The sequence below is a fragment of the Lottia gigantea genome (genome assembly GCF_000327385.1).
Source record: "Lottia gigantea unplaced genomic scaffold LOTGIsca_4, whole genome shotgun sequence".
Classification (NCBI taxonomy): Eukaryota; Metazoa; Mollusca; class Gastropoda; family Lottiidae; genus Lottia; species Lottia gigantea.
In genome coordinates, this window is record NW_008709379.1 from 535,666 (window position 1) to 561,197 (window position 25,532).

The following is a 25,532-nucleotide window of genomic DNA, read 5'->3' on the forward strand; positions in this document are numbered from 1 at the left end:
TAGGGAGAGTATGAGAATAGACATAGGGCTGTTCATCAAAACTACTGGTTTTTAACTGCTCAGATGGAAAAGTGTTTAAAAATTTGATTTGATGGAATGTGAAAGACCATTTATTCACATGTAGGTAGATTCTCTACATAATACTAATGATGTATAGTAATAGTGCAGCTAGACTGGACTTAAAAACCTTAAAATGAAATACACTGCCTTTCTTAATTTTTAAATTGCACTCAGATGTGATAAATGTGTTGGTTTGACTTAACAGAAGTACATTTGGTATCCCAACTATTTAAAACATTTTTTGTAAGGGAATTATATAAATAGCAAGGTGGCCTTATTTTAGAAAACTTAATTAAGATAAAAATTCAGATTTTAGAAAATACAGTAATCTGATTGGATAATAAGACTTAATTCAAAATTAATTTTACTGATCGACCAATCAGATGACAGGAACACTAAAATCTTGTTAGATTAAGTTTTCGAGAATAAGACACCCAGATGAATAAAACTCTCACGAACACAGTATTGTTAGAAACAGACATTTTATGAGGTTTTTTTGTTGTAATACTTATAGCTTTATTTCATGGACTAAGATATTTTTATTTTGTATTTTATCTTTTCTTGTAATAACATTAATTTATTATTATTTTGAGTTATTTATTTCAATCATTGGGCTTCGTGTCATTATTGGATTCCCTGTGATATCTCATTACATACCCTGGCATACCTAATGCTTTATATATGCTGTCCATGTCTATTTCGGTTACTGTACATGTATGTTTTTAAGCTTTCTGTTCACATTATCTTGTAAACACTGTGGAGTAATTAGATACAAAAAATATTGATCAGATTGGATAGTGGCTATATATGTCCAAATTTTCATGTGGGCTATTAAAATGATGGTCAAGTTTAGAAACTTATAATCCTCCTAATAATCACAAGAGGTTATGCCAGTGCCTGTGCTTTTCAAACATTTTTTAACAACAATGCTACAACCTAAAATTCCTAATAATGAAAATGGTTTAGGTCCTGTCATTTGTCATTTGCCAAAACTATAGGCACCCCAAAAAATGTATTACTTTGTGGCTAAGTTTTATTTTGAATCTAATGATTGAGCAATCACAAACAAAGTCATAAAGTACAACATGGTAATTGTAAATAATAAGAATAAATGCTGCCTAAGAAGTCTCTGTTCAGAGATCAAGTTTTTTCAGCTTAAAAAAGCAAATATATAAAATGACTACATCCTTCGTTACTCTAGAAATTTTGTGCTGGACATTTATAATGATCAAATCTGTCTGTCTGAACATCAGGATGCTATGAAAGAGTGGTAGCTATGATATAAATACAGGAGAGATTTCAACTATTGATGTTATTGAAGTGACTTGTAGAAGAGTTGTAACTAATATCAGCTATGATGGTAATATAGAACATTATTGAAGAGACTTGTATGGTGATTCTGATTTCTGATCTTTACTGTCTTGATTAACCTAAAAAAGATTTTTAAACAAAAATGAAAATGGCTGACTTGTAAATGGTAACAATACAATACAAGGATATATTTTATAGATGTGCTGTACCTGCTATATCAGCCATGTTTTAAGAATAAATATCACAGACTGATTCTCAAATGTATATCTGTGCTAGTTTGGAGAACCAGACTTCCTTTGAGAATACAGGGATATCTCCTTAAGCCGGGTGTTTTATAGCACGAGTTCGCTCTCCGAGAGTACTCGCGAGAGAAACTGCTGGACAGTCACAACTAACTCTCGATAGAACTGCTGAGAGCGATTTCTGTAAGGGGGTCTCCTATAAAATGTCAGGCATCCGAACTCAGCTGTCTATAGAACTGTGGCGAGTGATTTTCTATCAAGTGGGGGTCTGCTACAAACTGTCGAATACCGATTTCTGTTTGAGAGTGCTCTCAAAGAATAGAACAGTGTTCTATTTCTCATATTAGTTGATAGCACAAACTCTCTGATAGTTACTCGCAATAAAATTTACTCTCATTGCTCTCAAATGACCTATTATTTGATATACACAGCCATCCCTCCTCATCAAACCCTGGTCATCAATACATAAAATCATTTAATTAAACCCCATGATATTATTCCGATGAAGCTAACTTACCAAACTCCATCTATATTCATCTTCATATTGTTGTACCTGTTTTCTACGCTGTATCCAGTCTGATGCTTGTTTTGTTAAACTTTTTTCAAGTTGCTGTTTCTAAAATATAACGATAAACATTTAAATTAAACACATCTGTCCAAATCCTAACAGAATTGATGAAAAAATTCAATGTAGTATTTCAGCCTTTTCTAAAACCTTTTGATGTTTGATAAATGGAAATGAAAACTGTGTATGATCCACAAGAATTCTAATTTTAACAGCTCACTTGGAAGAATTTTATATTTATTTGTTAAAGAAAATGTTAATTACCTGTGCCTTTTCCTTCTGTAATTGTTTACTGATTTCTTGTTTAGCTTTTTCACTGGAATTCAACTGGTGCTGAATAAAAAAAATATAACAATAATATTCAAATCAAAATGATGCTTGCAGTGAAGAAACTTTTGCCTTGACGGGGGCATAAGGTTACCCTTTACAATTTCAATCTGTTCAGGTATCTTTAACTTGCATGGTCTTTAGCACATGGGTCCTCAATTTATGGTCTCTTCTGAAAGGACTTTTCTCATGGCAGGCCCTCCAGTCATTACTTGAGAAAAGCAGACTATATTATGACAGAACATACCAATAAACTGTCTCTATCAGAAAAGGTTTCTTTGGCTCTCTTCATTAAATCTTGGTTCTCTTTTCTCAAGTCTTTTATTTCTTGTTCTAGACTTTTCTTTTCTCTTGATAGACTCTGTTATAGAAATATTCACAAATAACATAGAAATTTTGTGTCTGTGTATATTGCTCACCCCAAGTTTGGCAAGCTCTTTTAAGGGTAAAAAACTGCTAAAAATACACTCAAATATACGGTAAATCACAAAAAATTATAATTGATAATTGGGTACTTTTTGACTAATTTAATTAATTTAGAACTAATTTAAATTCTTAAAAATAAAATTAAGTCAATTAAGCTAATGAAATATAAACCCTTAGACTCATACCTGATTTTTTCTAATAATATCATTGACACTGACACCATGTGCCAACATTGACTGTGAATTCGGGGGATCTTCAGAACTACTTCTGGATTCCACTGACCGATCATCTTTGTGTCGGAAAGATTCTTTACCGCTATTGGCTGATTTAACATTTTCTTTACTACCACTGGCTCCACCTGGTTTGCCGTAAGGCTGCGTTCGATATTTTTGCCGCTCAGTATCATACAGATCTCTATATCGATTAGTCAGCTCTTGTGATTTCTTTAACTCTTCTTGCATTGAGATTAATTTGGCACTTGCTGTAATTAAAGATTAAAGAGAGTTTTGTCTGAAATTGTATAATTATTGTAGCTTAAAGCTCTAAGCTATTAAAACTTAGCAACTCTGTCTTAATTTGAGAATTAAGTCCACATAGCAAACAATGTTTATTTGGCATATTCATTATTCAAAATCAAATATATAAGTTCATGTAATCGATTGAGTGTTGTTCAGTTTTTAAATGATTACATTAATGCAATACTTCAAATATTAAGATGGTGATCTTACCTTCTTTGGCTTTCTTTTCAAAATTTTGTACAAATTTAACAGCCTGTGACTGAGAATGTTTACAATCATCTTGCAGCCTCTCATTTTCTTGTTTTATATACTTTAACTCTCGGATCTTTTCTTGTAACGCTAATTCTACTTTCAGTTTCTCATTATGAACTTCAACGTTTCTCATTAACTGTGCCTTTAATTCACTTTCTAACTCTGATTCTTCTGCACTCTTTTCATTTTTTCTGAAATACATTAATGTGATATGCATTAAAGATGGGTTCCCTTATATTCATGTATGAAAATGCTAGTAGAGGTGTTCTAATGACTTAGACAAATACCAGTTTGTCTCACATGTCCATACTTATTCATAATGAGCAAAATTACAAGAGAAATACCAGCAGAATTCCAATAAGTGACCAATCAAGAAAGGTCAAAAAGTCTGTTTTTGTTTATTGAGACTGTACATACTGGGACATTTATGGCTGGTTAAAACTCTTATTTAATAAGAACATAATGATATGATTAAGAATACATGATAATTCATTAGAAACTCCAATTAATCAAATAGTTTGCTTAATTTGACACTAAAAAATAATGAAACCCATCTTCAATAGATAAAAAGTAGCACTTTATCTTCAAAGCATCAATGATTTTTTTTTACTACTGTATATAAGTAACTTAGTTCAGTAAATTTATTGTTGAATTTCCAAATTTATTTTCACAAATGGAACTTTTCATTCAATTTGGAATATATCGAAAGGAAATCTGTCCAAATAACATTCAGCCATGGAAAATCAATTACAATATCAGCCCTTTAAATACTTCATATATAGGCTTTTACCAACCTTGTCTTGTCTTTGGTAGTTTCTTCATCATTCTGATTATTTTCCAATTCTTTTTTACATTTCTTTAATCTGTCTTCTAGCTATGAAAAGAATGAAACGAAATAGAAATTAACTTCATACTTAATAACATGTACACATGAATACAAATGCAGTACATTCTTTTTAACCTTGTCTTAAGCAATTTATTGAGAGATTGTGCTGGTGCACCTAGTCACCTAGCTAAAACACAGAAATTTGTTAAATCTATGACCTATTCAAAAATGTTGATAAAAACAGTAAACTGAAAGAGTTTTTGCTGAATAAAGAAGTTTGCCTACCTTTTGAACGACTGGTATACTTTGTGAAACTTGTTTTAACAAACTATCAGTCGCTGTTTTTTTATCCTTGTCTTTTTTAGCTGAATCTAATTTCTTGATGTCATTTTCAATAGCTTGAGATCTACTGGCTATTACATCCAGCTGATTCTTTAGGCTCTACAAGTTGTATATAATGTAAATCATTGATGAAAATATAAATTTGGAATGGTCTCTGACAACCCACCTGGCCATCTGATATACAGGCATAATAATCAGTAATTATCTTAGAAGATGCACAGTGAATATTTTAGGTGTCATCTTCACAATGTCAAGCTATGACAAACTTCATCTTATACAGCAATCATTGCTGCATTCAATGAAACAAGAAAGGAGGCTATTACAGTCAAGGTATAAGACAAGAGTCGTAATAGCTTGACAATGTGAGTGAGAAGGTGTAGGATAATTGCTTTTTTGAATTTTAAATAATAATGTTTGATAGTTTTCTTCTGAGAAAGACCTGATCAAATAAAGAAATATAAACTTATAATTTGGACCTTTGAATCTTAAATTTAAATAACTACTTAGTTTATGTGGGCAAAATAAGAAATATTTTTCGACATACCTTTAAACTGCCTGCCATTTTGTTAGAAAGTGTGTAAAGTTAATCTCAATCACTATAACAATAATAACTTGTAATATAACTTCTAATCATAACTAATCTCTCAATCAGTTGGTGGTATTCAGGTGGGCTTCTTTTACAAACTTACAAATCAAGGAAATAGTATAACCATTCAATAAGCTTTATAACTTTACTGGGATACAGTCAAATAATGATTTCAAGCTCTCTGGGCTCAAGTTTATCTTTGAGGGTTTGGCTGTTGTCAATTTTGTGATATTGTTAGTTGCTAGGTTATGACTAAGGCAGACTTTGTTTCCATTCATTTATATAGCACAGTTTTATGTGATTATGCCATTTGTTACCACTTCAAAGCTGTATTACGAATAATCCTGACGACACTGGATAGATCTCATGAATTCCAGATCAATATCAAAGATCAGAGGTATCACACTATATAACTCTATGAAAAACCTTCGTACAGGCCTTACCGTTCTCCAATTCTTACCCTGTCCACAAAGGGTAACAATATATTGGTTATCGATATTAATTTTCTACAATAAGCACAACTTAAGAGACAGTAAGCATAATTTGCCTAACACATTTTATTGGTTTGCTTGTTTGTAAACCTTTCCCACCTATATGACTTTTTGTTAGGCAAGACACTATCACCCTGTCTATTCAACCAGAACAATAGACAGGGGTCACTCAAGGGAAGTAATTCATTCATTCTATACTAGACTAACAATAAGCTGTATACAGTAATAATATACCTATTGAATTCCACTGATTTGTAGATCACTACATACAATAATTATACGATTTTTGTTTACAATGGATTGGACAAATTCTATTATAAATAAATATTTTATTTATTTTACTGACAAAATGAACCCAAATACTAGTGTAATAAAATTATCTTTAATTTGTCAGTGACTTTCTTTTTCCTAACTTAGTGTAAAGAGATCTTCTTGTGTCTATTAGGAACACCAATAGCAACAATTTGCACCATGGCAAAAGTTGCTAATACAAATTGAAAATTTTAATAGGATAGTTTAAAATAACTACAATATGATTGATGATAAGACATTCTGAACCTTCCAGAGCATCTTGTGCTATTCCCTGATAGTTCTTCTTTCATATCTGTTTATGCCCATTTAAAAAGTTTTACCAATTTGTCTATGACATGCTTTAACCTAGCACATGATAAGAAGTCTAAGACAAAGTTAAAGAGTGCTGTTGATAAAGTGTCCAGTCACTAATATTGGACTATCAAACACTGTATCAATATCTAATACACATTCTTATTAGAAAATAAAAGTCAGCTTTCACAGGTTGTTAAAACATGTCCGACAAAAACATAAATCAAGTCCTGACTGTCTTTTACTGGCACATCCAATTTTAAGGAACATGTTCATCATATAAGTCTAATTTTTTCAAGGTTGTCAGAAAGTAAGGAAGCAATGGAGCTGAGATGGTGATAGGTTTAGCAGTTTTGTGTGGAAACTGTAGGAGATGGATCTCATGTCGATGGATGTGTTCTGGCATTATTTCTGATGTTTCTTTTGTTATTCCTAAAGTTTTGAATATTGGCTCAAATTTCCCCTGCAATAAAAAAATATCACTAATAAAGATGAAGATTGGTTAAAAACAGTAATTTTTCATCTCAAAGAGTGCCTTTATTGTAATGCTTTGAATTACATTTTTCCTTTCTTTTGAGATATTTTGAGAAAAATTCAAAAGTTCAAGGAAGAAGGATAAGAAGATTTCACATTCACCCTGATCTATTCAAATCCACAATGCTCTGTTCAAATCTACAATGATGTATTCAAATCTACTCTGAGCTATTCAAATCTACTCTGAGCTATTCAAAACCACTCTGGTCTATTCAAATCCACAATCTCTGTTCAAATTTACAATGATATATTCAAATCTGAGCAATTCAAATCAACTCTGAACTATTAAAGTCTACTCTGAGCTATTCAAATCTACTCTAATCTATTCAAATCTACTCTAATCTATTCAAATCTGAGAAATTCAAATTGACTCTGAACTATAAAAATCCACTCTAAGCTATTCAAATCTACTCTGATCTATTTCAAATCTACTTTGGGCAATTCAAATCTACTCTGATATATTCAAATTTATTCTGATTTATTAAAATCTACTCAAATCCACCCAGATAAATTCAAATTTTCCCAGAAAAATTCAAATCTACCCGGATGAATTCAAATCTTCCCAGAAAAATTCAAATCTTCCCAGATAAATTCAAATCTACCCAGATAAATTCAAATCTACCCAGATAAATTCAAATCTTCCTTTACATTCAAATCTTCCTTTACATTCAATTCTACCCTCATCTATTCAAAATCATTCTGATGTATTCAAATCTACTCTAATCTACCTTTATATTCAAATCTACCCTGATAAATTCAAATCTACCCCCATCTATTCAAATGCATTCTGATGTATTCACATCTATTCAGCCACTTCAGTGAGAGTCTAAAGATGGGCCTCTTGAATATTTGTTAGTTTGATCATACAGCAAGCCAATCAAATTCCTGCCCTAACACGGCAAAAAACGAAGGTGTATTCTGAGAAAGATTAGACACTGAATGCACCGTTTGTTTGTGTCACAAACTTTGGAGAGGGCAAAACGTTTATTTGCTGAAGTTAATAAAAGAGGGAACATAAGATTAGTCTAATTTCAATTAAACTGAGCCTACCGTATCTTCCACTGTATTACTGTCTACAGGAATCGTCTCTCCTAAAACGGTTTTCATCCTAGTCATATTATATACATCTCCTAATACTAGACATCTCTTCCAACGTAAATATTCTTCTAAACTATGCCAACTATCTGCAACGCACAAAATATATTCTTTAATGTAGTTTAGACGTACTATTCTGCTAGGCTAGTTTAATTTTTGTATAGGTCACAGTATGGAGCTCCAAACCACCTGTAGGATGTTAAGTAGTTTTATGACCCAGAACAGGATATACATATAGACAGATCATGGATGGCAATAGACTGAAACATCTGTCTCTATTTCAACCTCTGATGGCTTTTTGGACAGATGTCGGCTGGTGTAGAGACAGAAAAAGTAGACCCTGTTAAATGGGAACATTCCGCAGGTGCAGGTATTTTTACCTATTTAACTAACTTGGTTCTGCAAAACCCAGATATATTTGGAGAGATGGAAAGTTTTGTAGTTCAGTCATACCATCACCATTTATGTCACATCTCCGGTTCCATTAAAGTTTTTTTCATGAAAATGATCTAGCATTCAAAACTTCAAAGGTCACAGAGTCAAATGATACTAACAACATGAATGTAACAATGATGCACAACACTAATTTACAATCATCGTAAAGGTAATTTAATATTATGTTAGAAAAAATGCATCTTCGGAGGTGTGGAAAATCCCTATTTAACAGGGTCTTTTTTTTTCTGACTCTACTCCAGCTGACAACTGTCAAAATATCCATCAAAGGTTGGAATATATTAAAATGTTTTGGACTAGAATTGCAAGTGCAGTCATCCACAGAAAAATTGCTTAAAACAAAACATCAAGATATTCTATTAATCAGATTAGGGAATAGCAAACTAACACTTACTTCTGTTACATTGAACCTGTAGTGCAGCAACCCCTAATTTATCATTAGCTGCTAGCAACTGACTTTTATAGTGAACTTGTACCTGTGTTCCACTTCTTTTACCTGCTGTAGATTGATATGGTATAATATTTGTCTGAAAAATAGTTTTTAATAAAGGTTTTATCACTATTATACATAAATGAGCTCTTTGCTATCTATGTTTGTTTCCTACAATATGTGATAATTCTAAAGGGGCAGTATTCAAAATTTTTGCCTGTTATTATATCCCTTTCTGAATGAAATGAGCCAGTTTCCACTAATTATGTGGTATTTTATTTTGTGATATGTTTAAAACCAATTTGTCACAATTTCGTTTGTTGCTATCAACATATCTTTAAAAATATAAATAATTGTTATAAAGTTCCTATCAGGGCAGGTAGTTATCTTTCTTATACTAAGACATTCATACTAGTCTCAATACACCCTATTACTAAGATTTGTTGTGTTTGAGCAAAGTTAACAATCACTGAAAAAATGTAAATATTACATGACCCAGCATAACCCAGAAAAGGATTTCATGACAGATCTCGTCAGATCATGAATGAGAGATGGAGTTATATGCAGATAAAACACAAAACAAAACATCCAAATATGTATTTTAATCAGATTAATAGATTACCTCTTGAATAACTTTTCCATATTTTTTAACTTGAGATTTCTGAACAATGACTGTCTCTTCTAATGGTTTGTTTATCTTTGGTAACCCTACTGTTACTATACTATAAAAAAAATACATCCTTGGCCATATAATCCTTGGTTCTCTAATTCCATGCCATTTTTATTTCAATATGGTAATATTTGTTTCAAAATGTTTTTGGATAGATAGAAAAGCCTCAAAATGAAGAGAATCCAGTTGAATGTCTTAAGGCTGGACCACACTTTTTGATGTTTGATAATATCAGAGTCGAAAAAAATTGGCCAGTGTGCATAGGTGTACAACAGCCCTATGACAAAATCAGGAGTGATCAGGAGATATCTGGCGTGTCCTGTCGGCAAGAGTGCATGTGTTTCCGATAAATTGTCGTGACCTAGTATCACATGCTCACTTCTGGATGACATATTGTTTACGGTAGATCTACAAAAAGCAAATCAAGTCACCCCAGTGGGACAAAAATCGGTATGTGTGCGCTGAAAGTACGTCCAATAATTTGAAGCTGTATAGTGTTACATCAAAAAATCAATAAATGTGAGCCGAACTCTAAACTATGATATTGCACATTGCCGGAAGGGAGTAGATGCCTGACTGGTCCATTAACAATATCATCAATAACCCTATTCCTATATAGAATTATCTGTCAACTTACATGTGTGACATTAAAGTATGTTTTAAAACTTTGGCTGTTTGTTGAATCTGTTTTAATCTTTCGTAAGATTTCTGGTTTTTAGTGAACACCAATACTCCTGACTGCATCCTAGAGCCGATTATAATTCATAATGTACATTGTGATGGTTTCTGGCTATAAACTAGTGCTAGGTATTGCCAATCGTACAATGATACTATATGAATCACAATACTAGAGCTAGAGATAGAGCTATGATAGGATATTTTTTTATGAAATAATATCTAATGGAGTTTACATAAATCTTCCTCTTGATATGAACAGGCAGTTCCATTTTTTTATATGCAAAAAGACACTCTTACACAATTCCCAGCTGGCAAGGGAGCTACGACATTTTTCAATCTGAGAATAAAAGATGTTACCTAGAGAATGGAAGACCTATATCAAGTTTTTCAGCTTTCCAGATCTTGGTTAACTGTGGAAATATTTCCTCCATTGTTACCAAATTATCATTATATATTGTTCCTGAAAAAAACAACATGGTATATTTACTCATTTGTATAAACACAGTAACCAAATTTTTTTTTTTTTATTGTAAAATTTTTACAAATGGAAAATGATTTTTTAAAAACAGTTATTCAATAAACTATAAAGATAAGTACTATAAGCTATATCTATGGTTAATTAAGACAATTCATCTGAAACCTAATAATATATGAGAATGAAATAAAAGGTGAACAAATAAGAAGACATTACAAAAACGTGAGGGGAACATACCTGGTCTTCTGAACTGTGGGGTCATTGGAGGTTTATTTACACCAATCAGATTTTCTACAACAAAAAAAATAAAAATCATTCATATTAAACCTAAAATCTTTATTGAATTTTTTCTCCATTAATAAATTTTGATTGATGGATAATGATGCTAGTGAGGGAGGAAATGTCTACATGAAATACCTGATGCCATTCTGCCAACTTGTCTGTCAATATAGACTACTAATTCACATTTAAACCTACATTTCAATCTATTTTCTTAGACATGTTTCTTAATTGAATATAGTGATGGCTTATAAGGCAATTTTGGAAGCTGCTAAAATCATTTGCAATCGCAAGGCTATTGAAAAAAAAAACTAAAAAGATTCATAAACAAAATACATGATTTACAACAGATATCAAAGTTACTAAGTTTCTCTTACTAAAGTGATTTGCTGCATCAGACATTAGATTAATAGGTCTCCCCTACTTATGACAAATTTAAAGTTTTTAAAAAGTTCAACCCACCATCTTCATAGAGAACATTATCTTTACACCAGTTGATGAGAAAATCTTTCTGACATATATCATTCTTGTTGAAACCATAATAATCGGTCATGTTACAGTCTGGGGCTGTAGATAGTGACATTAATCGACAGCCCTGATGAAGGTATAGCTTAGACAACCTTCTCAACAAGGTCATTGTCAATTGATTGTTATCATTCGTTGTCCTATAAGTGTAAATATTATCATAACCATTCTTAAGAAATTCAAATCAAAACATGAATACATGGCTATTAGTATTATGGGGTAGAGTAGGGGCTGATTTGAAGAAGACCCAAGGCATCCAACAAGGGCATAGTCTTTGTTGAGACTCTTTTTTGAGATTTTGTCGTTGGACTGTTTATAAGTATAATGCATATCAGTCGACCGACAAAGGCTCAAACGCTTCACCAAAGGTTACACTGTACCGTTGCCACAAGTACCGAGGTAGTTCGGGCCGACAGGTCTTGAAGAAACAATTGCAAGTACCTGTGCCATGGATGGGCATGGGATATACATCTCATTCTCTTCCCATTTGAATGTCAAGTCCACCCCCTCAAACCTAAATGTTTTTTTAATCATTATTTGCATTTATCACTGTGCACTAAATGTTCATCAACGGATAATAAAGTGCAATAGACTAACAGAATAGGTGATCTAAACTGAAAAACTATAACTTCCAATACTTACCATAAAACGAAAGTAGAATATATATTATAATCCGAAAAGTTAACTTTAAAATTTTACGTATGGAAGTCGTCATTTATTTCATCGGCTGTTAAAAGATATAACGAACTGTTTATTGTAAAGATAACATCGCCTTCTTATTAGATAACAAGATGATTTCTCTATATTATTGAGTTTTGATTAGAATTTCTCTAACTTTAAGAATGATTCGGACTTTTTTGTTAACTTTTATAACCGGAAGTACCATCTCAAAATACCGGAAGCACGTGTAGTTGTTTACATATTTTTGTCGAAGACACAAAAACTTTTAAGGTAAAAGCCAATAATTTGTTTGAATTTTAGAATCTGTTTTGCATGGAATTATATCTGCCTATTTCCCGATACTTGTAGCAATTTGAGAGTAAGAGTTGGTGATCTTTGCCTGATAAACGTTGAGGTATTTGAATTTGATAATTCAATGGTAATATCATACCAACACAGTCTGAAATGATAACCCGAGTAGTTGCTGAGTCTTCTCTACTGATTGAGTACTTATTTACAGTCTATATTTAGGGCAGGGATGATCAATACACTGGTATCATTATAAATACAGGTATTTGTATCATAAGTAGTATTGCTTCAGTTAAAAATACTGACATTTCTTTCTTTAAAAATTTCAGAAAATGGCGAAGAGTTTAAGAAGTAAGAGGAAGAGAACTAATCGTAGAATAAAAAGAGAAAAAAATGCACACAAAGAAATTGACAGATTGAAAAGATTAGCAGCCATCAGAGAAAAGGCTTTGGGATTGGACACATGTACAGGTAACAACAAAATCTCTCACTCTCTTTCTTATCTCCCAAAACAAGTGAAAACTTATTTTAAGATCGTGTTCCAGCCATCTATCTGTTTGGTCAACCATTAACATTGATTTTAAATTTAGTTTTACAATTTTATTGGATTTCGGTATATTTCTTCAATTTGGTTCTTATATTAGCCAAGTTATGCAAGAATAAAATAGTTGGTCTAGTACTGTGGTTTGTTTGACTGTAAATAAATGTTCAACTCACTATTCTAGTATCTGTTTAGTATATATTTCATTGTTTTGAATTGATAAATAATTGTTGATTTTTCAGTGAAGTCTGGATACCAGTTAAGAAAAGACAAAGAAGGTAAGTGTTCTGGTTAAATTGTATAAAAATGAAACATGATTTAGGCCCAAGTTGGATTGTAGGCCTATATTAATACTGAGAACTTTATAAACAGTGAAAATATGCCTTGTTGTTTTGTTAAGTGTAGTTTCAAACTTTGAATAGTACTGTCAGAGCTGTGTTTTATAGGTGAAACAAAATTCTGTGTCTCACATACTTGATGACGGATTACAGAGCCTTGAGAGAATTTATAGCATGGGTTTGTCTGAACTTAAAGAAGGAAATCATTGCCTCCAGAATGAGGATAGATTTATAATAGCGATGAAAATTGTTCAAAATATTGACTGTTATGCAATAGAGATCGATCACAACTACATGCACTAACATCAGTCACAAAATTAGACTTCTGTCAAACATTAAGCTGTTATTCTATCTTGGTGGTTAACTGAATAATCCTTGGTTGTGTTTTCCAAAGGTCACAAGTGGCATATGGCAGCAGCTTACAGATCTACTGTGGCTTTCATAAAGTATTTATTTATTATAGACACAGCGATGGAAACAGATAAACCAGCTAAACAATATGATCCTAAAACATATAAAGATGAGAAAGGGAAATACCCTAGTTGGATGAACAGTAGAACTAAGAAGAAGTTACGTCGTGAGGCCAAGGGTAAAATATTGCCTCCAATGTACAGGCCTACCTGAGATTCTACACAACGTATTGCTTATTGTACAAATTGTAAATATGGGAAAAAAATTCTGTCATTAAATTCAATTGTTTTCTTTTTATTAGCTTGATTTATGTGACTTTATGTAGTATAAACAGGTGAAAAAAAAATTGTCTAAATTGCAACAAAAAGGGGCATTTCTTTTTATTTACCATATAAAGGGGAACATGAAATATTTCTGATATTCTACATTATTTACTACAGACATCATATTCCATATCTTTCTCCTACTAAATGATTTACAACAGACATCATATTCCATAGCTTTCTCTCAATAAATGATTTACAACAGACATCATATTCCATAGCTTTCTCTCAATAAATGATTTACAACATGCATCACATTCCTTAGGTTTCTTTTACTAAATGATTTACAAGAGACATCACATCCATAGCTTTCTCTCAATAAATGATTTATAACAAGCATTATTCCATAGGTTTTTATACGACCACATTATTGCCCTTGACTTACGAAAAACGTGTCAAAATTTGGTTGTGAACACAATAGAGACTACAGTTTTTATCCAATTTCAATGAAATTTGCCGTGAATATTTATAATGATGATATCTTGGACAAGTTCAAATTTGGCTATCTTTCGATGAAAGGTTTTTGAGTTATTGCCCTTGACTTATGAAAAACACGTCAAAATTTGTTTGTGAACACAATAGAGACTACAGCTTTCATCCAATTTCAATGAAATTTGGTGTGAATATTTATAATGATGAGATCTTTGTCAAGATTAAATTTGAAAATTTTTCCATCAACAGAATTTGAGTTATTGCCCATGACTTAGTAAAAACGCGTCAAAATTTCTTAGCGATAGAGGTGACAGTTTATGTCAGAATTTTATTAAATAATGTGTGTTTGTTTATATCAACAATATCTTGCACAAATTAGATTTTTGGTATGATTTAACACAGATAGGTGACTGCCCTTGATATACTTAAAATGTATCAGAAGAGTGGGTGTATCTTGATAGGCAACCACTTGTTTCTATAAATGATTGACAACAGACATCACATTCCTTTGGTTTCTTTTACTAAATGATTTACAAGAGACATCATATTCCTTAGCTTTCTTTTACTAAATGATTTACAAGAGACATCACATCCATAGCTTTCTCTCAATAAATGATTTACAACATGCATCATTCCATAGGTTTTTTCTATAAATGATTGACAACAGACATCACATTCCTTAGGTTTCTCTCACTATATGATTTACAGCTGACATCATACTTAATAGGTTTTTCTCAATAAATGATTTACAACAATCATCATTCCATACGTTTCTTTTACTAAATGATTTACAATAGACATCATATTTCATAGCTTTCTTTTACTAAATAGTTTATAACAGACATCATACTTATTAGGTTTCTCTTACTAAATTATTTACTATAATTATTACATATAATAGTGTTTCTTAAAATAAGGTTTTTCAACTAAATGATTTATTACAAACATCATACTATGGGGTTTCTTTAACAATATAATTTACAACAAGCAGTATATTAAATAGGGTTCAAACTGGTGGGATAATAAAACATTGAATCAGTGTTAATAATTAAATCTTTGTTTAGGTTGAGGCACTTCACAGGCCAATTTATGTCTAGAAGAACATCCCGAGTCATTGAGAACTGAATCGAATTTTTTATCTCCAGATAAATCATGTCTCAATTGAAGACATTCTTCCCCTTCACCATATTCGTGACCAAAGTTATTCGGTTCTCCTTCCATCCAAAATTTGTCTATCTTTCTTCCATCGAACCATAACCAGTTCCCTTCCTCATGCACGTCAGTTCCACCAACATAGACATACTCTGTAAATAACAAATTCTACATCTACTTTTGTTTTGGCGGAAGGTGATTCCACGATTTGCTATTAGTTTCAATTACTACTTAACACTGTACTTTCAATATTTTTGGTTAAATTTTTTGAATTAAGAGAGAATAGATTGAGAAGAAGTCTCTTCAAGCCCTATATGTGCTCTGATAAACATACACGGAACCTTAAAGGAATACTATCTCGAAGAATGGATAATAAAAAAGAAATTCTGAATGAATGATATATATACTTTTGTTTTTAATTTGGAGGAAATACGACTTGCTATTAGTTTCAATTACTACTACACACTATACTTATTTTTTGTTAAATTGTGAAAATCTCTTTTGAATCCTTCTAAGTGCTCTTAATGAACATACTTGAAACCTTTTTAACCTTAAAGTAATACTACCTCGAAATGGACATATCTCAAACTTGATCAATTATATCACTTATCACTGTCATGATTAATTAGAATGGAATCTCCATTGAAGACGATATATGCATAAAACTAATTAGTAATTTTGGATTTTCGTTGCTAAGCATGTTTCAAAATGACTTAGTTTAAATGAATTATTACTTCGTTTTATGGATTTATTGGATTATAGAGAGATTCTTTTGTATAGTTTTGACACCAGGTAAATCCACTGATGAACAAAGACCAAGTTTAAAATTTTCAATTTTTTGGCCATCCTAAGAGGTAGTAGTGAACCTTTAAATGGAAATATTCTTGATATAATTAAAAAAAAACCTTACCTTTGTATGATGTATATTTAGAAATAAGATATTGTCGTTTGGCTTCAGTATTCATTATCATCAGATGACCGCCTTCCCGGCGACAGTGTTCTTTTGCTTCCCAACCATTTAATTCCAGATTATAAAATTTTACACAGGATCCATCACTTCCTATCAATTCATAACCTTTATCAAGCGGGCAAGGTCCTAAAAAGATGGGAAAAATATAAATGATATTAAATTCCGTGTTGCAACAGCTAATTTAGATAATATAAACAACTCCAAGCAGTGTGCAATGGGGAGTATTTTGCAAGCACAAAACTGTTCCAATGCATCTACTCGACTTACCTCCAAACTATCGAGAAACCATAATATTGAAAAATCACGTATATGTAGCTTTTGACCAAATCTATCGACATCCAAGTACATTTTCATCTGGGTCGAATTGATCTATAGGAAAATAAAAAAATTCCGTGATCCGTCTACGGAACCTCAATCATAACTTATAACCGTTCTGAAATCTTCCAAGCGACTGACTTTACACAAATTTATACGCGTCCATTTCAACCGTGACCTCTTGAGCAAACTTACTTGAATAAGTCCAAAAAAAGACGAGACCCTCAGAAGGCTTTGTTTCATCACCAACAGAAGCAAACTGGTTGTAGATGTAACATTCCTTGGTAATGGTTTGATACCCATACGATAGACATTGGTCAGTCTTCTGTAATTTCATACAAATCTTGGTACATTCGCCAACTGTGAGATTAGAATGGGTCTCCGTAGGGTTGTCATATTGTACATTATTCACACCGCTATCGGTATAAAACTCGTTACAGTCGTCAGAAACAACAAATCTGGAAGATGCAAGGAGGGTAAGGACTAAATACAGCATTGTCAATTAGAAAGACACACCTGTGGTGAATTTCTCCGGTCAATGAAAGTATATCTCAGATTCTAAGATAAATTATACTGTCTTGCTAAAATATCCAAGATGTGGTACAATGTCTGGCTAAACTATTCAATATCCAGGATGTGGTACAATATGTCTGGCTAAACTATTCAATATCCAAGATGTGGTACAATGTCTGGCTAAAATATTCAATATCCAAGATGTGGTACAATGTCTGGCTAAAATATCCAATATCCAGGATGTGGTACAATATGTCTGGCTAGAATATCCAATTTCCAGGATGTGGTACAATATGTCTGGCTAAAATATCCAGGATGTGGTACAATATGTCTGGCTAAAATATTCAATATCCAAGATGTGGTACAATGTCTGGCTAAAATATCAAATATCCAGGATGTCGTAAAATGTCTACCTAAATTATCCAAGATGTGGTACTATGTTTAGCTAAAATCCGTTCTGCGTACCCAGGATAATCAAACTGAAATCCAACCTTCTCCTCTCATAAAATACTGTACGATAACTAGCTTATTTCCTTTTAGAATGTCCACAAACAAAACAATGTATTGAAAATATCCATTTATTAAGTTTACTTATACTCAAATGCTCCGATCCTCGCAAAATTCGCAAACAGTTAATAAAGTCAATCCACCAAAAAATCATTGCACGCGTCACGCGAGCTGATAATTGAAGAATTGTCTGAGCTATCCTTATTGATTCAAATATGCAATATTCAATTCTCTCTATAAGAGCGTTCAGTTATTTCCAATGTTAATAATGCAATAGTTGCGTTGTATCTGTAGGCTAAATATTCACAGGACAAGTTATATTTTCATACTTTCTTATTATTTCAATATTGGAATAAGATAGTTGTTTAAAGGTATCAATACCCTGAAAAAGGGCTCGGGGTGTCTGCCCAATATTATCCTCATATTTAAATAGTAAATTATATTTCTTAAAATTTTCACCCGTTCTGTATCTGATTCTAAAGATGTATTGGGCTTTGTCGATCGCAATAGGGCCAATTCGACTTTTCAGAACTTCAGATTATTAAGAAAATAAAGTATGCAATGGGAGAAACCTTTTTGAACATGAAGATGATGAACGTATTCATTTTCGATTTTCATCTGCCGAGGAATCTTTAATGCAAAAGAAGGTAATGGTAAACAATTGGTCCTCGTTAAGTACATCAATTAATCAATGGACTAGTTTCATTATTTCAATATAAAATACAATAAGTAATGTTGATCTGTTTAAATTATTGAACATCTTAGTTATATTGATAGCCGATAATAATATTGCTCAATAAACAGTACTAGCTGAGTGAACTTCCTTAAATATATACTATAATAGTTGATAAACTCAACAGAGACTAGTGTATAGATCTAGTAATTAATCTCTTCAATAGGATTTTGAGTTAAAACAGGGTAGTATTAAGTGTTTCTATAGGTTGGGCATGCCCCATGTCCAGGCGTAGGAGGGGGGGTAGAGTGCTTTCGGTGATGCTCTAAAAATAATAAAATAAAAAAATAATGAAAATCCGCCGAAAAATATGGGGCAACAACCCAAAACACAGGAAAATAAATGTAAAATTCGTGGAGAATTTCGGGCAAACTTGGACCCTTGATTTTTATGACAACGACCAAACACTTTTCTCTCTTATTTATGGTCGAAGGGAGATAACTCCATTTAAGATAACCTTAGAGTAGTCTCCCGAAGTAAACAATATGGCTGATGAAAGAAGCTTGAGATTTAAAAAGTTTGATTTGATCGTCTCTCATTGTAAGTATATTCATTTGCTATAAATGACAGTGGTGCAACCCGAAGCCCAACACGCTCCGCTCAATGTCATGTGAACTAATTCACGCCTGTTTTTACACACACGCCTTTGAAATCTGCATTTTTCTCATTGTCCGGTACTCCGGACCTCATCCGTGTGTTACATCTTTACTGTCAGCGAATCTACTGAACATGATTTGTCCATTATTTCGATGTAGTGCTTGTTTTGCCAATCATGCCATGGCCACGATACAACGCATGTCACAACACAAAGGCAACAATACAATATGCATCTGGATATGGCATTTAATAGAAAAAACTATAACTTATTATGAATTTATATTTATAACTGCATATTTGTTGATAAATAATCATAAAAATTATATGAGGTGTAGGGCCTATACTGTAGGCTACCTATCTGTTTGATTTATTATCGACAAATGGAACTACAGCTTTAGATTTCCTTTGCATTAAAATATCAAGTTATGATATTTGTCTGATATTCCTTATATTGTATTTTTTGATGAACACACAATATGATATGATATGAAAATTAAGGCATGTGGTATCATGAGGTAGCCGCTACGTTCACTGATGCATCCTGCCATTACTATACAGTCGAGTGACCTAATTACGTGAAAATAGGTTACACCACTATACTAATTATTTGTGATTTCATTGTAATATGATCTTCAAAATTACAACTTTATTCCTTCTTCAGAAAATGGCATAGTAAAATTGAAGAAGATGAATTTTGCAGCTGATGTGGTTGAGGAGATTGCCTTAGAGGGTTTGGATGGTGAGATGTTTTTACTTTTTTCTCAAAATGTAGTTTTACTTAACATAAAAGCAGCATTACAAATTTTGACTAGTAAAAATTAAAGACTTATACAAACTAATATTTGCTTGTAGGAATAACATTCAATGCACTATGGGTGAGATTAGAAGCTCGAAAAGAGTTTAGTTTGAAACTGGATCCGAAGAGTAAGGAATTTATCTGGAAGAATGTAGGAGTGAATCCGAACCTAGAGTTCTATGTGATGCCTGAAGCTAGAGAAGATCTCTTACCCTATGATAGATTTGATTTTAAAGATCCTACTACTGGTATCTGGGTTCATAATGTAAGTATTTTACATGATAATAATAATAATACCCAATGTATATTACTTTAAAACACATCTCGGTACTTTTTACAAACAATATTTTAACAAAACACATACAATATGATAGCTTTATACAATAGAATAAAATTTTCACTGTTAAAATAATGCTCAATACATTGTAGAGAGATATAGAAATACCACTGTTAAAATAGTACTCAATACATCAATTGTAGAGCGATATAGAAATACCACTGTTAAAATAGTGCTCAATACATCAATTGTAGAGCGATATAGAAATACCACTGTTAAAATAGTGCTCAATACATCAATTGTAGAGCGATATAGAAATACCACTGTTAAAATAGTGCTCAATACATCAATTGTAGAGCGATATAGAAATACCACTGTTAAAATAGTGTTCAATACATCAATTGTAGAGCGATATAGAAATACCACTGTTAAAATAGTGTTCAATACATCAATTGTAGAGCAATATAGAAATACCACTGTTAAAATATCACTCAATACATCAATTGTAGAGAGATATAGAAATACCACTGTTAAAATAGTGCTCAATACATCAATTATAAAGTGATATAGAAATGCCACTGTTAAAATAGTACTCAATACATCAATTATAGAGCAATATAGAAATACCACTGTTAAAATAGTGCTCAATACATCAATAGTTCAGCGATATAGAAATACCACTGTTAAAATAGTGCTCAATACATCAATAGTACAGCGATATAGAAATACCACTGTTAAAATAGTACTCAATTCATCAATTGTAGAGCGATATAGAAATACCACTGTTAAAATAGTGCTCAATACATCAATAGTAGAGAGATATAGAAATACCACTGTTAAAATAGTACTCAATACATCAATTGTAGAGTGATATAGAAATACCACTGTTGAAATAGTACTCAATACATCAATTGATAGGCTACATAAAATGATATTTTATTGATTTGTGTAAAGGAATAATGATAAATGAAATTTTATATTGTCATGTGTCTTGCCTTATTAGAGCTATAGATTTTTTTGTTGATTTGGCTTTGATATTCACAAGAATATTAAAAGTAACAGTACCATCATTTGCCATCAATAATTAATCCTACTTTATTTAATGTTACTAGATTTGGTATTGTAGGTAGCAGAACAGAATATTTACCCATTAAAGATAATAGAAAATAAACCAGGTCTGCAGGGCTCGTGTTTTTATTTTGATAGGAGAAAGAATGTTACCATGAAGGTTCGATCACTTAAAAATAAAAAGGTTAATATGTCACTGGAGGAGATCTTAGCTAAGTAAGTTTTGTTTTTAAAACCTGTAAAATCATGAAAGTTTTGGCATAGAATTACTAGAGAGCAAATGAATTGGTTTTAGCAAAAATCAGTTAATATCATTTTGAATTTCTATTTTTATGTTTTTATGTTACATGGAATCAGGGCTGTTGATTTGGCTCTATATGCCGGACATGACCGACAGGGATGCTAAAATGTCCGACGGTCAATATCCTCTATTGGACATCAAGTATAGGTTAACCATTCCATGGCTTTCAATGTCTGAATGTGCAAAATTTAATGACAACTCTCTATTGAAATATAAAGCCTCAATCCATGATGGAATGATGAATTGCTCTGTGTTGTCAAACAGATTATATATCCTCTCAAAACAACTCTTAAACCTCTTAAGTGTGTTTATTACAGTAATTTATGCACATAACATATCTAATAAATCAGAATTGACAAGATGGTGCACCTCATGGGGAAGGGAACCAAAATATTTGAATTAATACATATTTTTTTCATTATTTTAGATGGGGTCAGAAGTTTGTACTAGTGGCCAATCAGAAGACTAGATATGATGTCTTGGTACATGAACGTGACCCTAGAATAGAGTTAACTCACATGATGTATTGTGTCTTAGAAAGAGTTGGCAGGTAATTTTTGTATGATCACGCACATTTTTCTAATTTTCTTAAAACTAGATGAAATCAACCAAATAATATATAATGGGATGTGTTTTAAAAGTGGTCTCACCTATTACTCATATTTTTATTTCTACATCTTACGTGAATTTGGCTGTTTTATGCTCAAGAATATATATATATTAATGTAGCACAATTGAATTACAGGAAAAAAATACTGTGGGAGGGGGTGGGCGGGGAGGTTGGGTTTGTAGGGGTTTTTGAATGTGATCCATTGCCTTTATCCTTTGATACTCAGTATTTTTATAGAGTTTAGTCAAATGAGATATAAAATATTATGTGTATATTTTGTAGAATGCGTTATTCTGGTGAAACAAGCCATGCTTTAAGTAAAGTATTTTTTATCAACATACCCTCACAGATTTATTACCTGTGTAAAAAATTACAAGAGTTTGGTTATATTACCAAACAGGTATGTAAATTATTGTACTTTGTTTTTTTTTTGGTTTCTTGTAAAAGCTCAATCATTTCGATATGGAAACCTTGTCCAAGCAAAAATACTTACTTAAAAAGTGTGCAGACTAAAATAAATATTAAATTAACATGAAACAGATGAGATATTTCAGAAAAAAACATCACAGAAAGAGAATATTGTCAAATTGAAAATAAAAATCAGAAAATTAAGCATGTCTCTTGGACTAGAAGATTTATAACATAAACATTTCCTCAGGTATTGATTCAATTTATATTGATTCTTTTTAGCAATTTTTAACCCAAGTTGAAAATCATAAGAATTTGAATGTTAGACTGATACATCTCAAACATTTTTACACACCAATAAAAAATAAATATGCTCAGTTAATGGAGAGAGTGTCAGTCTATCTGGAAGATAAACCAAATAACACTGAAGTTTATAATGTATTTAAATCAGATATGGTACGTATTAACAATATTGCTTTAGAAATAGGTAGACATTATGGGGCTGCTTGATTGGTGTGTTCTGCACTTCAGGATTTATGGACAGAACGTTCAATAAAAGAAGTTGGAACAGTGTACAGAACACATTCCAAATGTGCCAAAAAAATAGACAGACTTAAAGCGATGGTGAAGAAAATAGATGGGAAAACTTAGAATGTGACATATCCGCTTTCATACTGTTTGATTGGAGGTAGACGGAACCCTGTTCAGAACTCTCCAACCTAGCTTTTAGAATACCATTATTGTATCATTTTAATGTTATAGCTGCATTTAAAACAAGCTGGTTTCTAATCTTTTCGACAGATGTCATCTAGCAAGTTATTTCACCATAAGGAGAGGGTACTATAGGCGAAAGCTTGTTCCCTAATCCTATTATGTAAATAAATATTGTTTATACAAAAAAAATTTCACCATTCTATGTTTATTTCTCATGGACTTTTGTTAAAACAAACTATAATATTTTTTTCAGGGTTTTATGAAGAAATCGTTTAAATCATTATTAACTAGCTATCCTAAGTATATAAAGACTAGTGTAATGAAGTATACTGATGTACGACCTAATGCTACACCTAAAGAATATCTCTGCAAGTAAGAATTTTAAACAGTATTATATTAAGTTGATTATTTTTGCTGCCCGAAAAGGTAATATTTGTGGGGTGGGACATATATTGAATAGCATCAAATTGCATCATTTGACCCCCCTGTCTCCTACACCTATATTGAAAATGTAAATTTTATTTCGTTGTTAAAGTCTTGTTGTTAAGTTTCTTGCCAAGTTATTATTATTCCTGTATTTCATTGTTATAGAACTGGTAATGATAAAGAGAAACAGCTACGAGTAATAACTCTACTCCAACCATTCCGTGTTAGTGTTGATGATATAGCTGATTCTGATAATTCAGATTCTGATGAAGATGATACTGAAGGTAGGGGACTAAGAGGGGTTTGAATGTTGTAACAGATAGGTTCTGTTAGTATGGAACCTCTTCCAATGCTTATCTTATTTCATATAAGGTATTTTGTTTCATTTGACAATCATTTAATTTTTGGAACCATTTTTATGCTTTCGTGGCTGTGAGGGGCGGCTCTAGCAAGCCTGAGATTTCATGACAAGATTCATCTGGTTTCTATAATTTCAGTGACGCCAATGGAATGGGAGTTTGGTAAGACTATGTTACATCAATGTCTAGCAGGACTAGAAACAGGTGGTTCTACAGGTCTCTCACAGTCTCAGTTTGGTGTTGTAATGGGGTTTACTCGTCTCGAAGCTAGATCAGTCTTACGCAAAATGTCCAGGCTTGATATGTGTCATACTTATAAAATGGATTGTGGACGACAGAGGAAAAATATGTAAGATTTTTTATTTAGTTCTTTTGCAACCGTAATGTGATTCAAATATTATTATTATTATTATTATTTATTTATTATTATCATTATATTATAAATATTTATTATTATAATTATTTATTATTATTATTATTATTATTATTATTATTATTGTTATTGTTGTTATTATTATTATTATTGTTATTATTATTATTATTATTATTATTATTATTATTATTATTATTATTATTATTATTATTTATTTATTTATTATTATCATTATATTATAAATATTTATTATTAGAATTATTTATTATTATTATTATTTATTATTATTATTATTATTATTATTATTATTATTATTATTATTATTATTATTTATTATTATTATCATTATTATTATTATTATCATTATCACTATATTATAAATATTTATTATTGTTATTTATTATTTGTTGTTTGTTTTGTTTTGTTTTGTTTTGTTTTGTTTTGTTTTGTTTTGTTTTGTTTTGTTTTGTTTTGTTTTGTTTTGTTTTGTTTTGTTTTGTTTTGTTTTGTTTTGTTTTGTTTTGTTTTGGTTTGGTTTGGTTTGGTTTGGTTTGGTTTGGTTTGGTTTGGTTTGGTTTGGTTTGGTTTGGTTTGGTGTTGTGGTTGTGGTTGTGGTTGTGGTTGTGGTTGTTACCATTATTATTATCATTACTATTTATTATTATTATTACCATTATTTTTATCATTACTATTTATTATTATTATTACCAT

The 25,532-nt window shown here is 31.5% G+C and overlaps 4 protein-coding genes across 4 annotated transcripts; 1 reads left to right on the top strand and 3 right to left on the bottom strand.

The window, feature by feature from the left end:
- Positions 1-1,082: 1,082 nt before the first annotated feature.
- Positions 1,083-5,431, bottom strand: LOTGIDRAFT_228704 (hypothetical protein; the record flags this gene model as incomplete). The annotated part of the gene is made up of 9 exons (XM_009059611.1): positions 1,083-1,490; positions 2,131-2,229; positions 2,443-2,511; positions 2,753-2,866; positions 3,117-3,412; positions 3,660-3,892; positions 4,496-4,575; positions 4,813-4,968; positions 5,414-5,431. The coding sequence occupies 9 exons, from the start codon at positions 5,429-5,431 to the stop codon at positions 1,434-1,436; spliced, it is 1,122 nt and encodes a 373-aa protein (XP_009057859.1). The 3' UTR covers positions 1,083-1,433.
- A 1,377-nt stretch (positions 5,432-6,808) lies between these two features.
- LOTGIDRAFT_153583 (hypothetical protein) lies at positions 6,809-11,311 on the bottom strand (the record flags this gene model as incomplete). The annotated part of the gene is made up of 8 exons (XM_009059612.1): positions 6,809-7,012; positions 8,134-8,267; positions 9,026-9,158; positions 9,684-9,783; positions 10,369-10,476; positions 10,767-10,869; positions 11,122-11,175; positions 11,302-11,311. The coding sequence occupies 8 exons, from the start codon at positions 11,309-11,311 to the stop codon at positions 6,809-6,811; spliced, it is 846 nt and encodes a 281-aa protein (XP_009057860.1).
- Positions 11,312-12,609: 1,298 nt separating this feature from the next.
- On the top strand, positions 12,610-14,246 carry LOTGIDRAFT_228705 (hypothetical protein). Its single transcript, XM_009059613.1, has 4 exons — positions 12,610-12,633; positions 12,981-13,128; positions 13,441-13,476; positions 14,000-14,246. Exons 2-4 carry the CDS (start codon positions 12,990-12,992, stop codon positions 14,158-14,160), a joined length of 336 nt encoding a protein of 111 aa, XP_009057861.1. The 5' UTR covers positions 12,610-12,633; positions 12,981-12,989; the 3' UTR covers positions 14,161-14,246.
- A 998-nt stretch (positions 14,247-15,244) lies between these two features.
- Positions 15,245-17,635, bottom strand: LOTGIDRAFT_228706 (hypothetical protein; the record flags this gene model as incomplete). The annotated part of the gene is made up of 3 exons (XM_009059614.1): positions 15,245-16,006; positions 16,765-16,950; positions 17,335-17,635. 3 exons carry the CDS (start codon positions 17,633-17,635, stop codon positions 15,744-15,746), a joined length of 750 nt encoding a protein of 249 aa, XP_009057862.1. The 3' UTR covers positions 15,245-15,743.
- Between the last annotated feature and the right edge of the window lie 7,897 nt (positions 17,636-25,532).

Coding starts and splice junctions, on each gene's coding strand:
- LOTGIDRAFT_228705 (XM_009059613.1), top strand. CDS start 12,990: ATGGCGAAGAGTTTAAGAAGTAAGAGGAAGAGAACTAATCGTAGAATA. Junction 13,129..13,440: donor GGGATTGGACACATGTACAG/GTAACAACAAAA, acceptor TTGATTTTTCAG/TGAAGTCTGGATACCAGTTA. Junction 13,477..13,999: donor GTTAAGAAAAGACAAAGAAG/GTAAGTGTTCTG, acceptor TATTTATTATAG/ACACAGCGATGGAAACAGAT.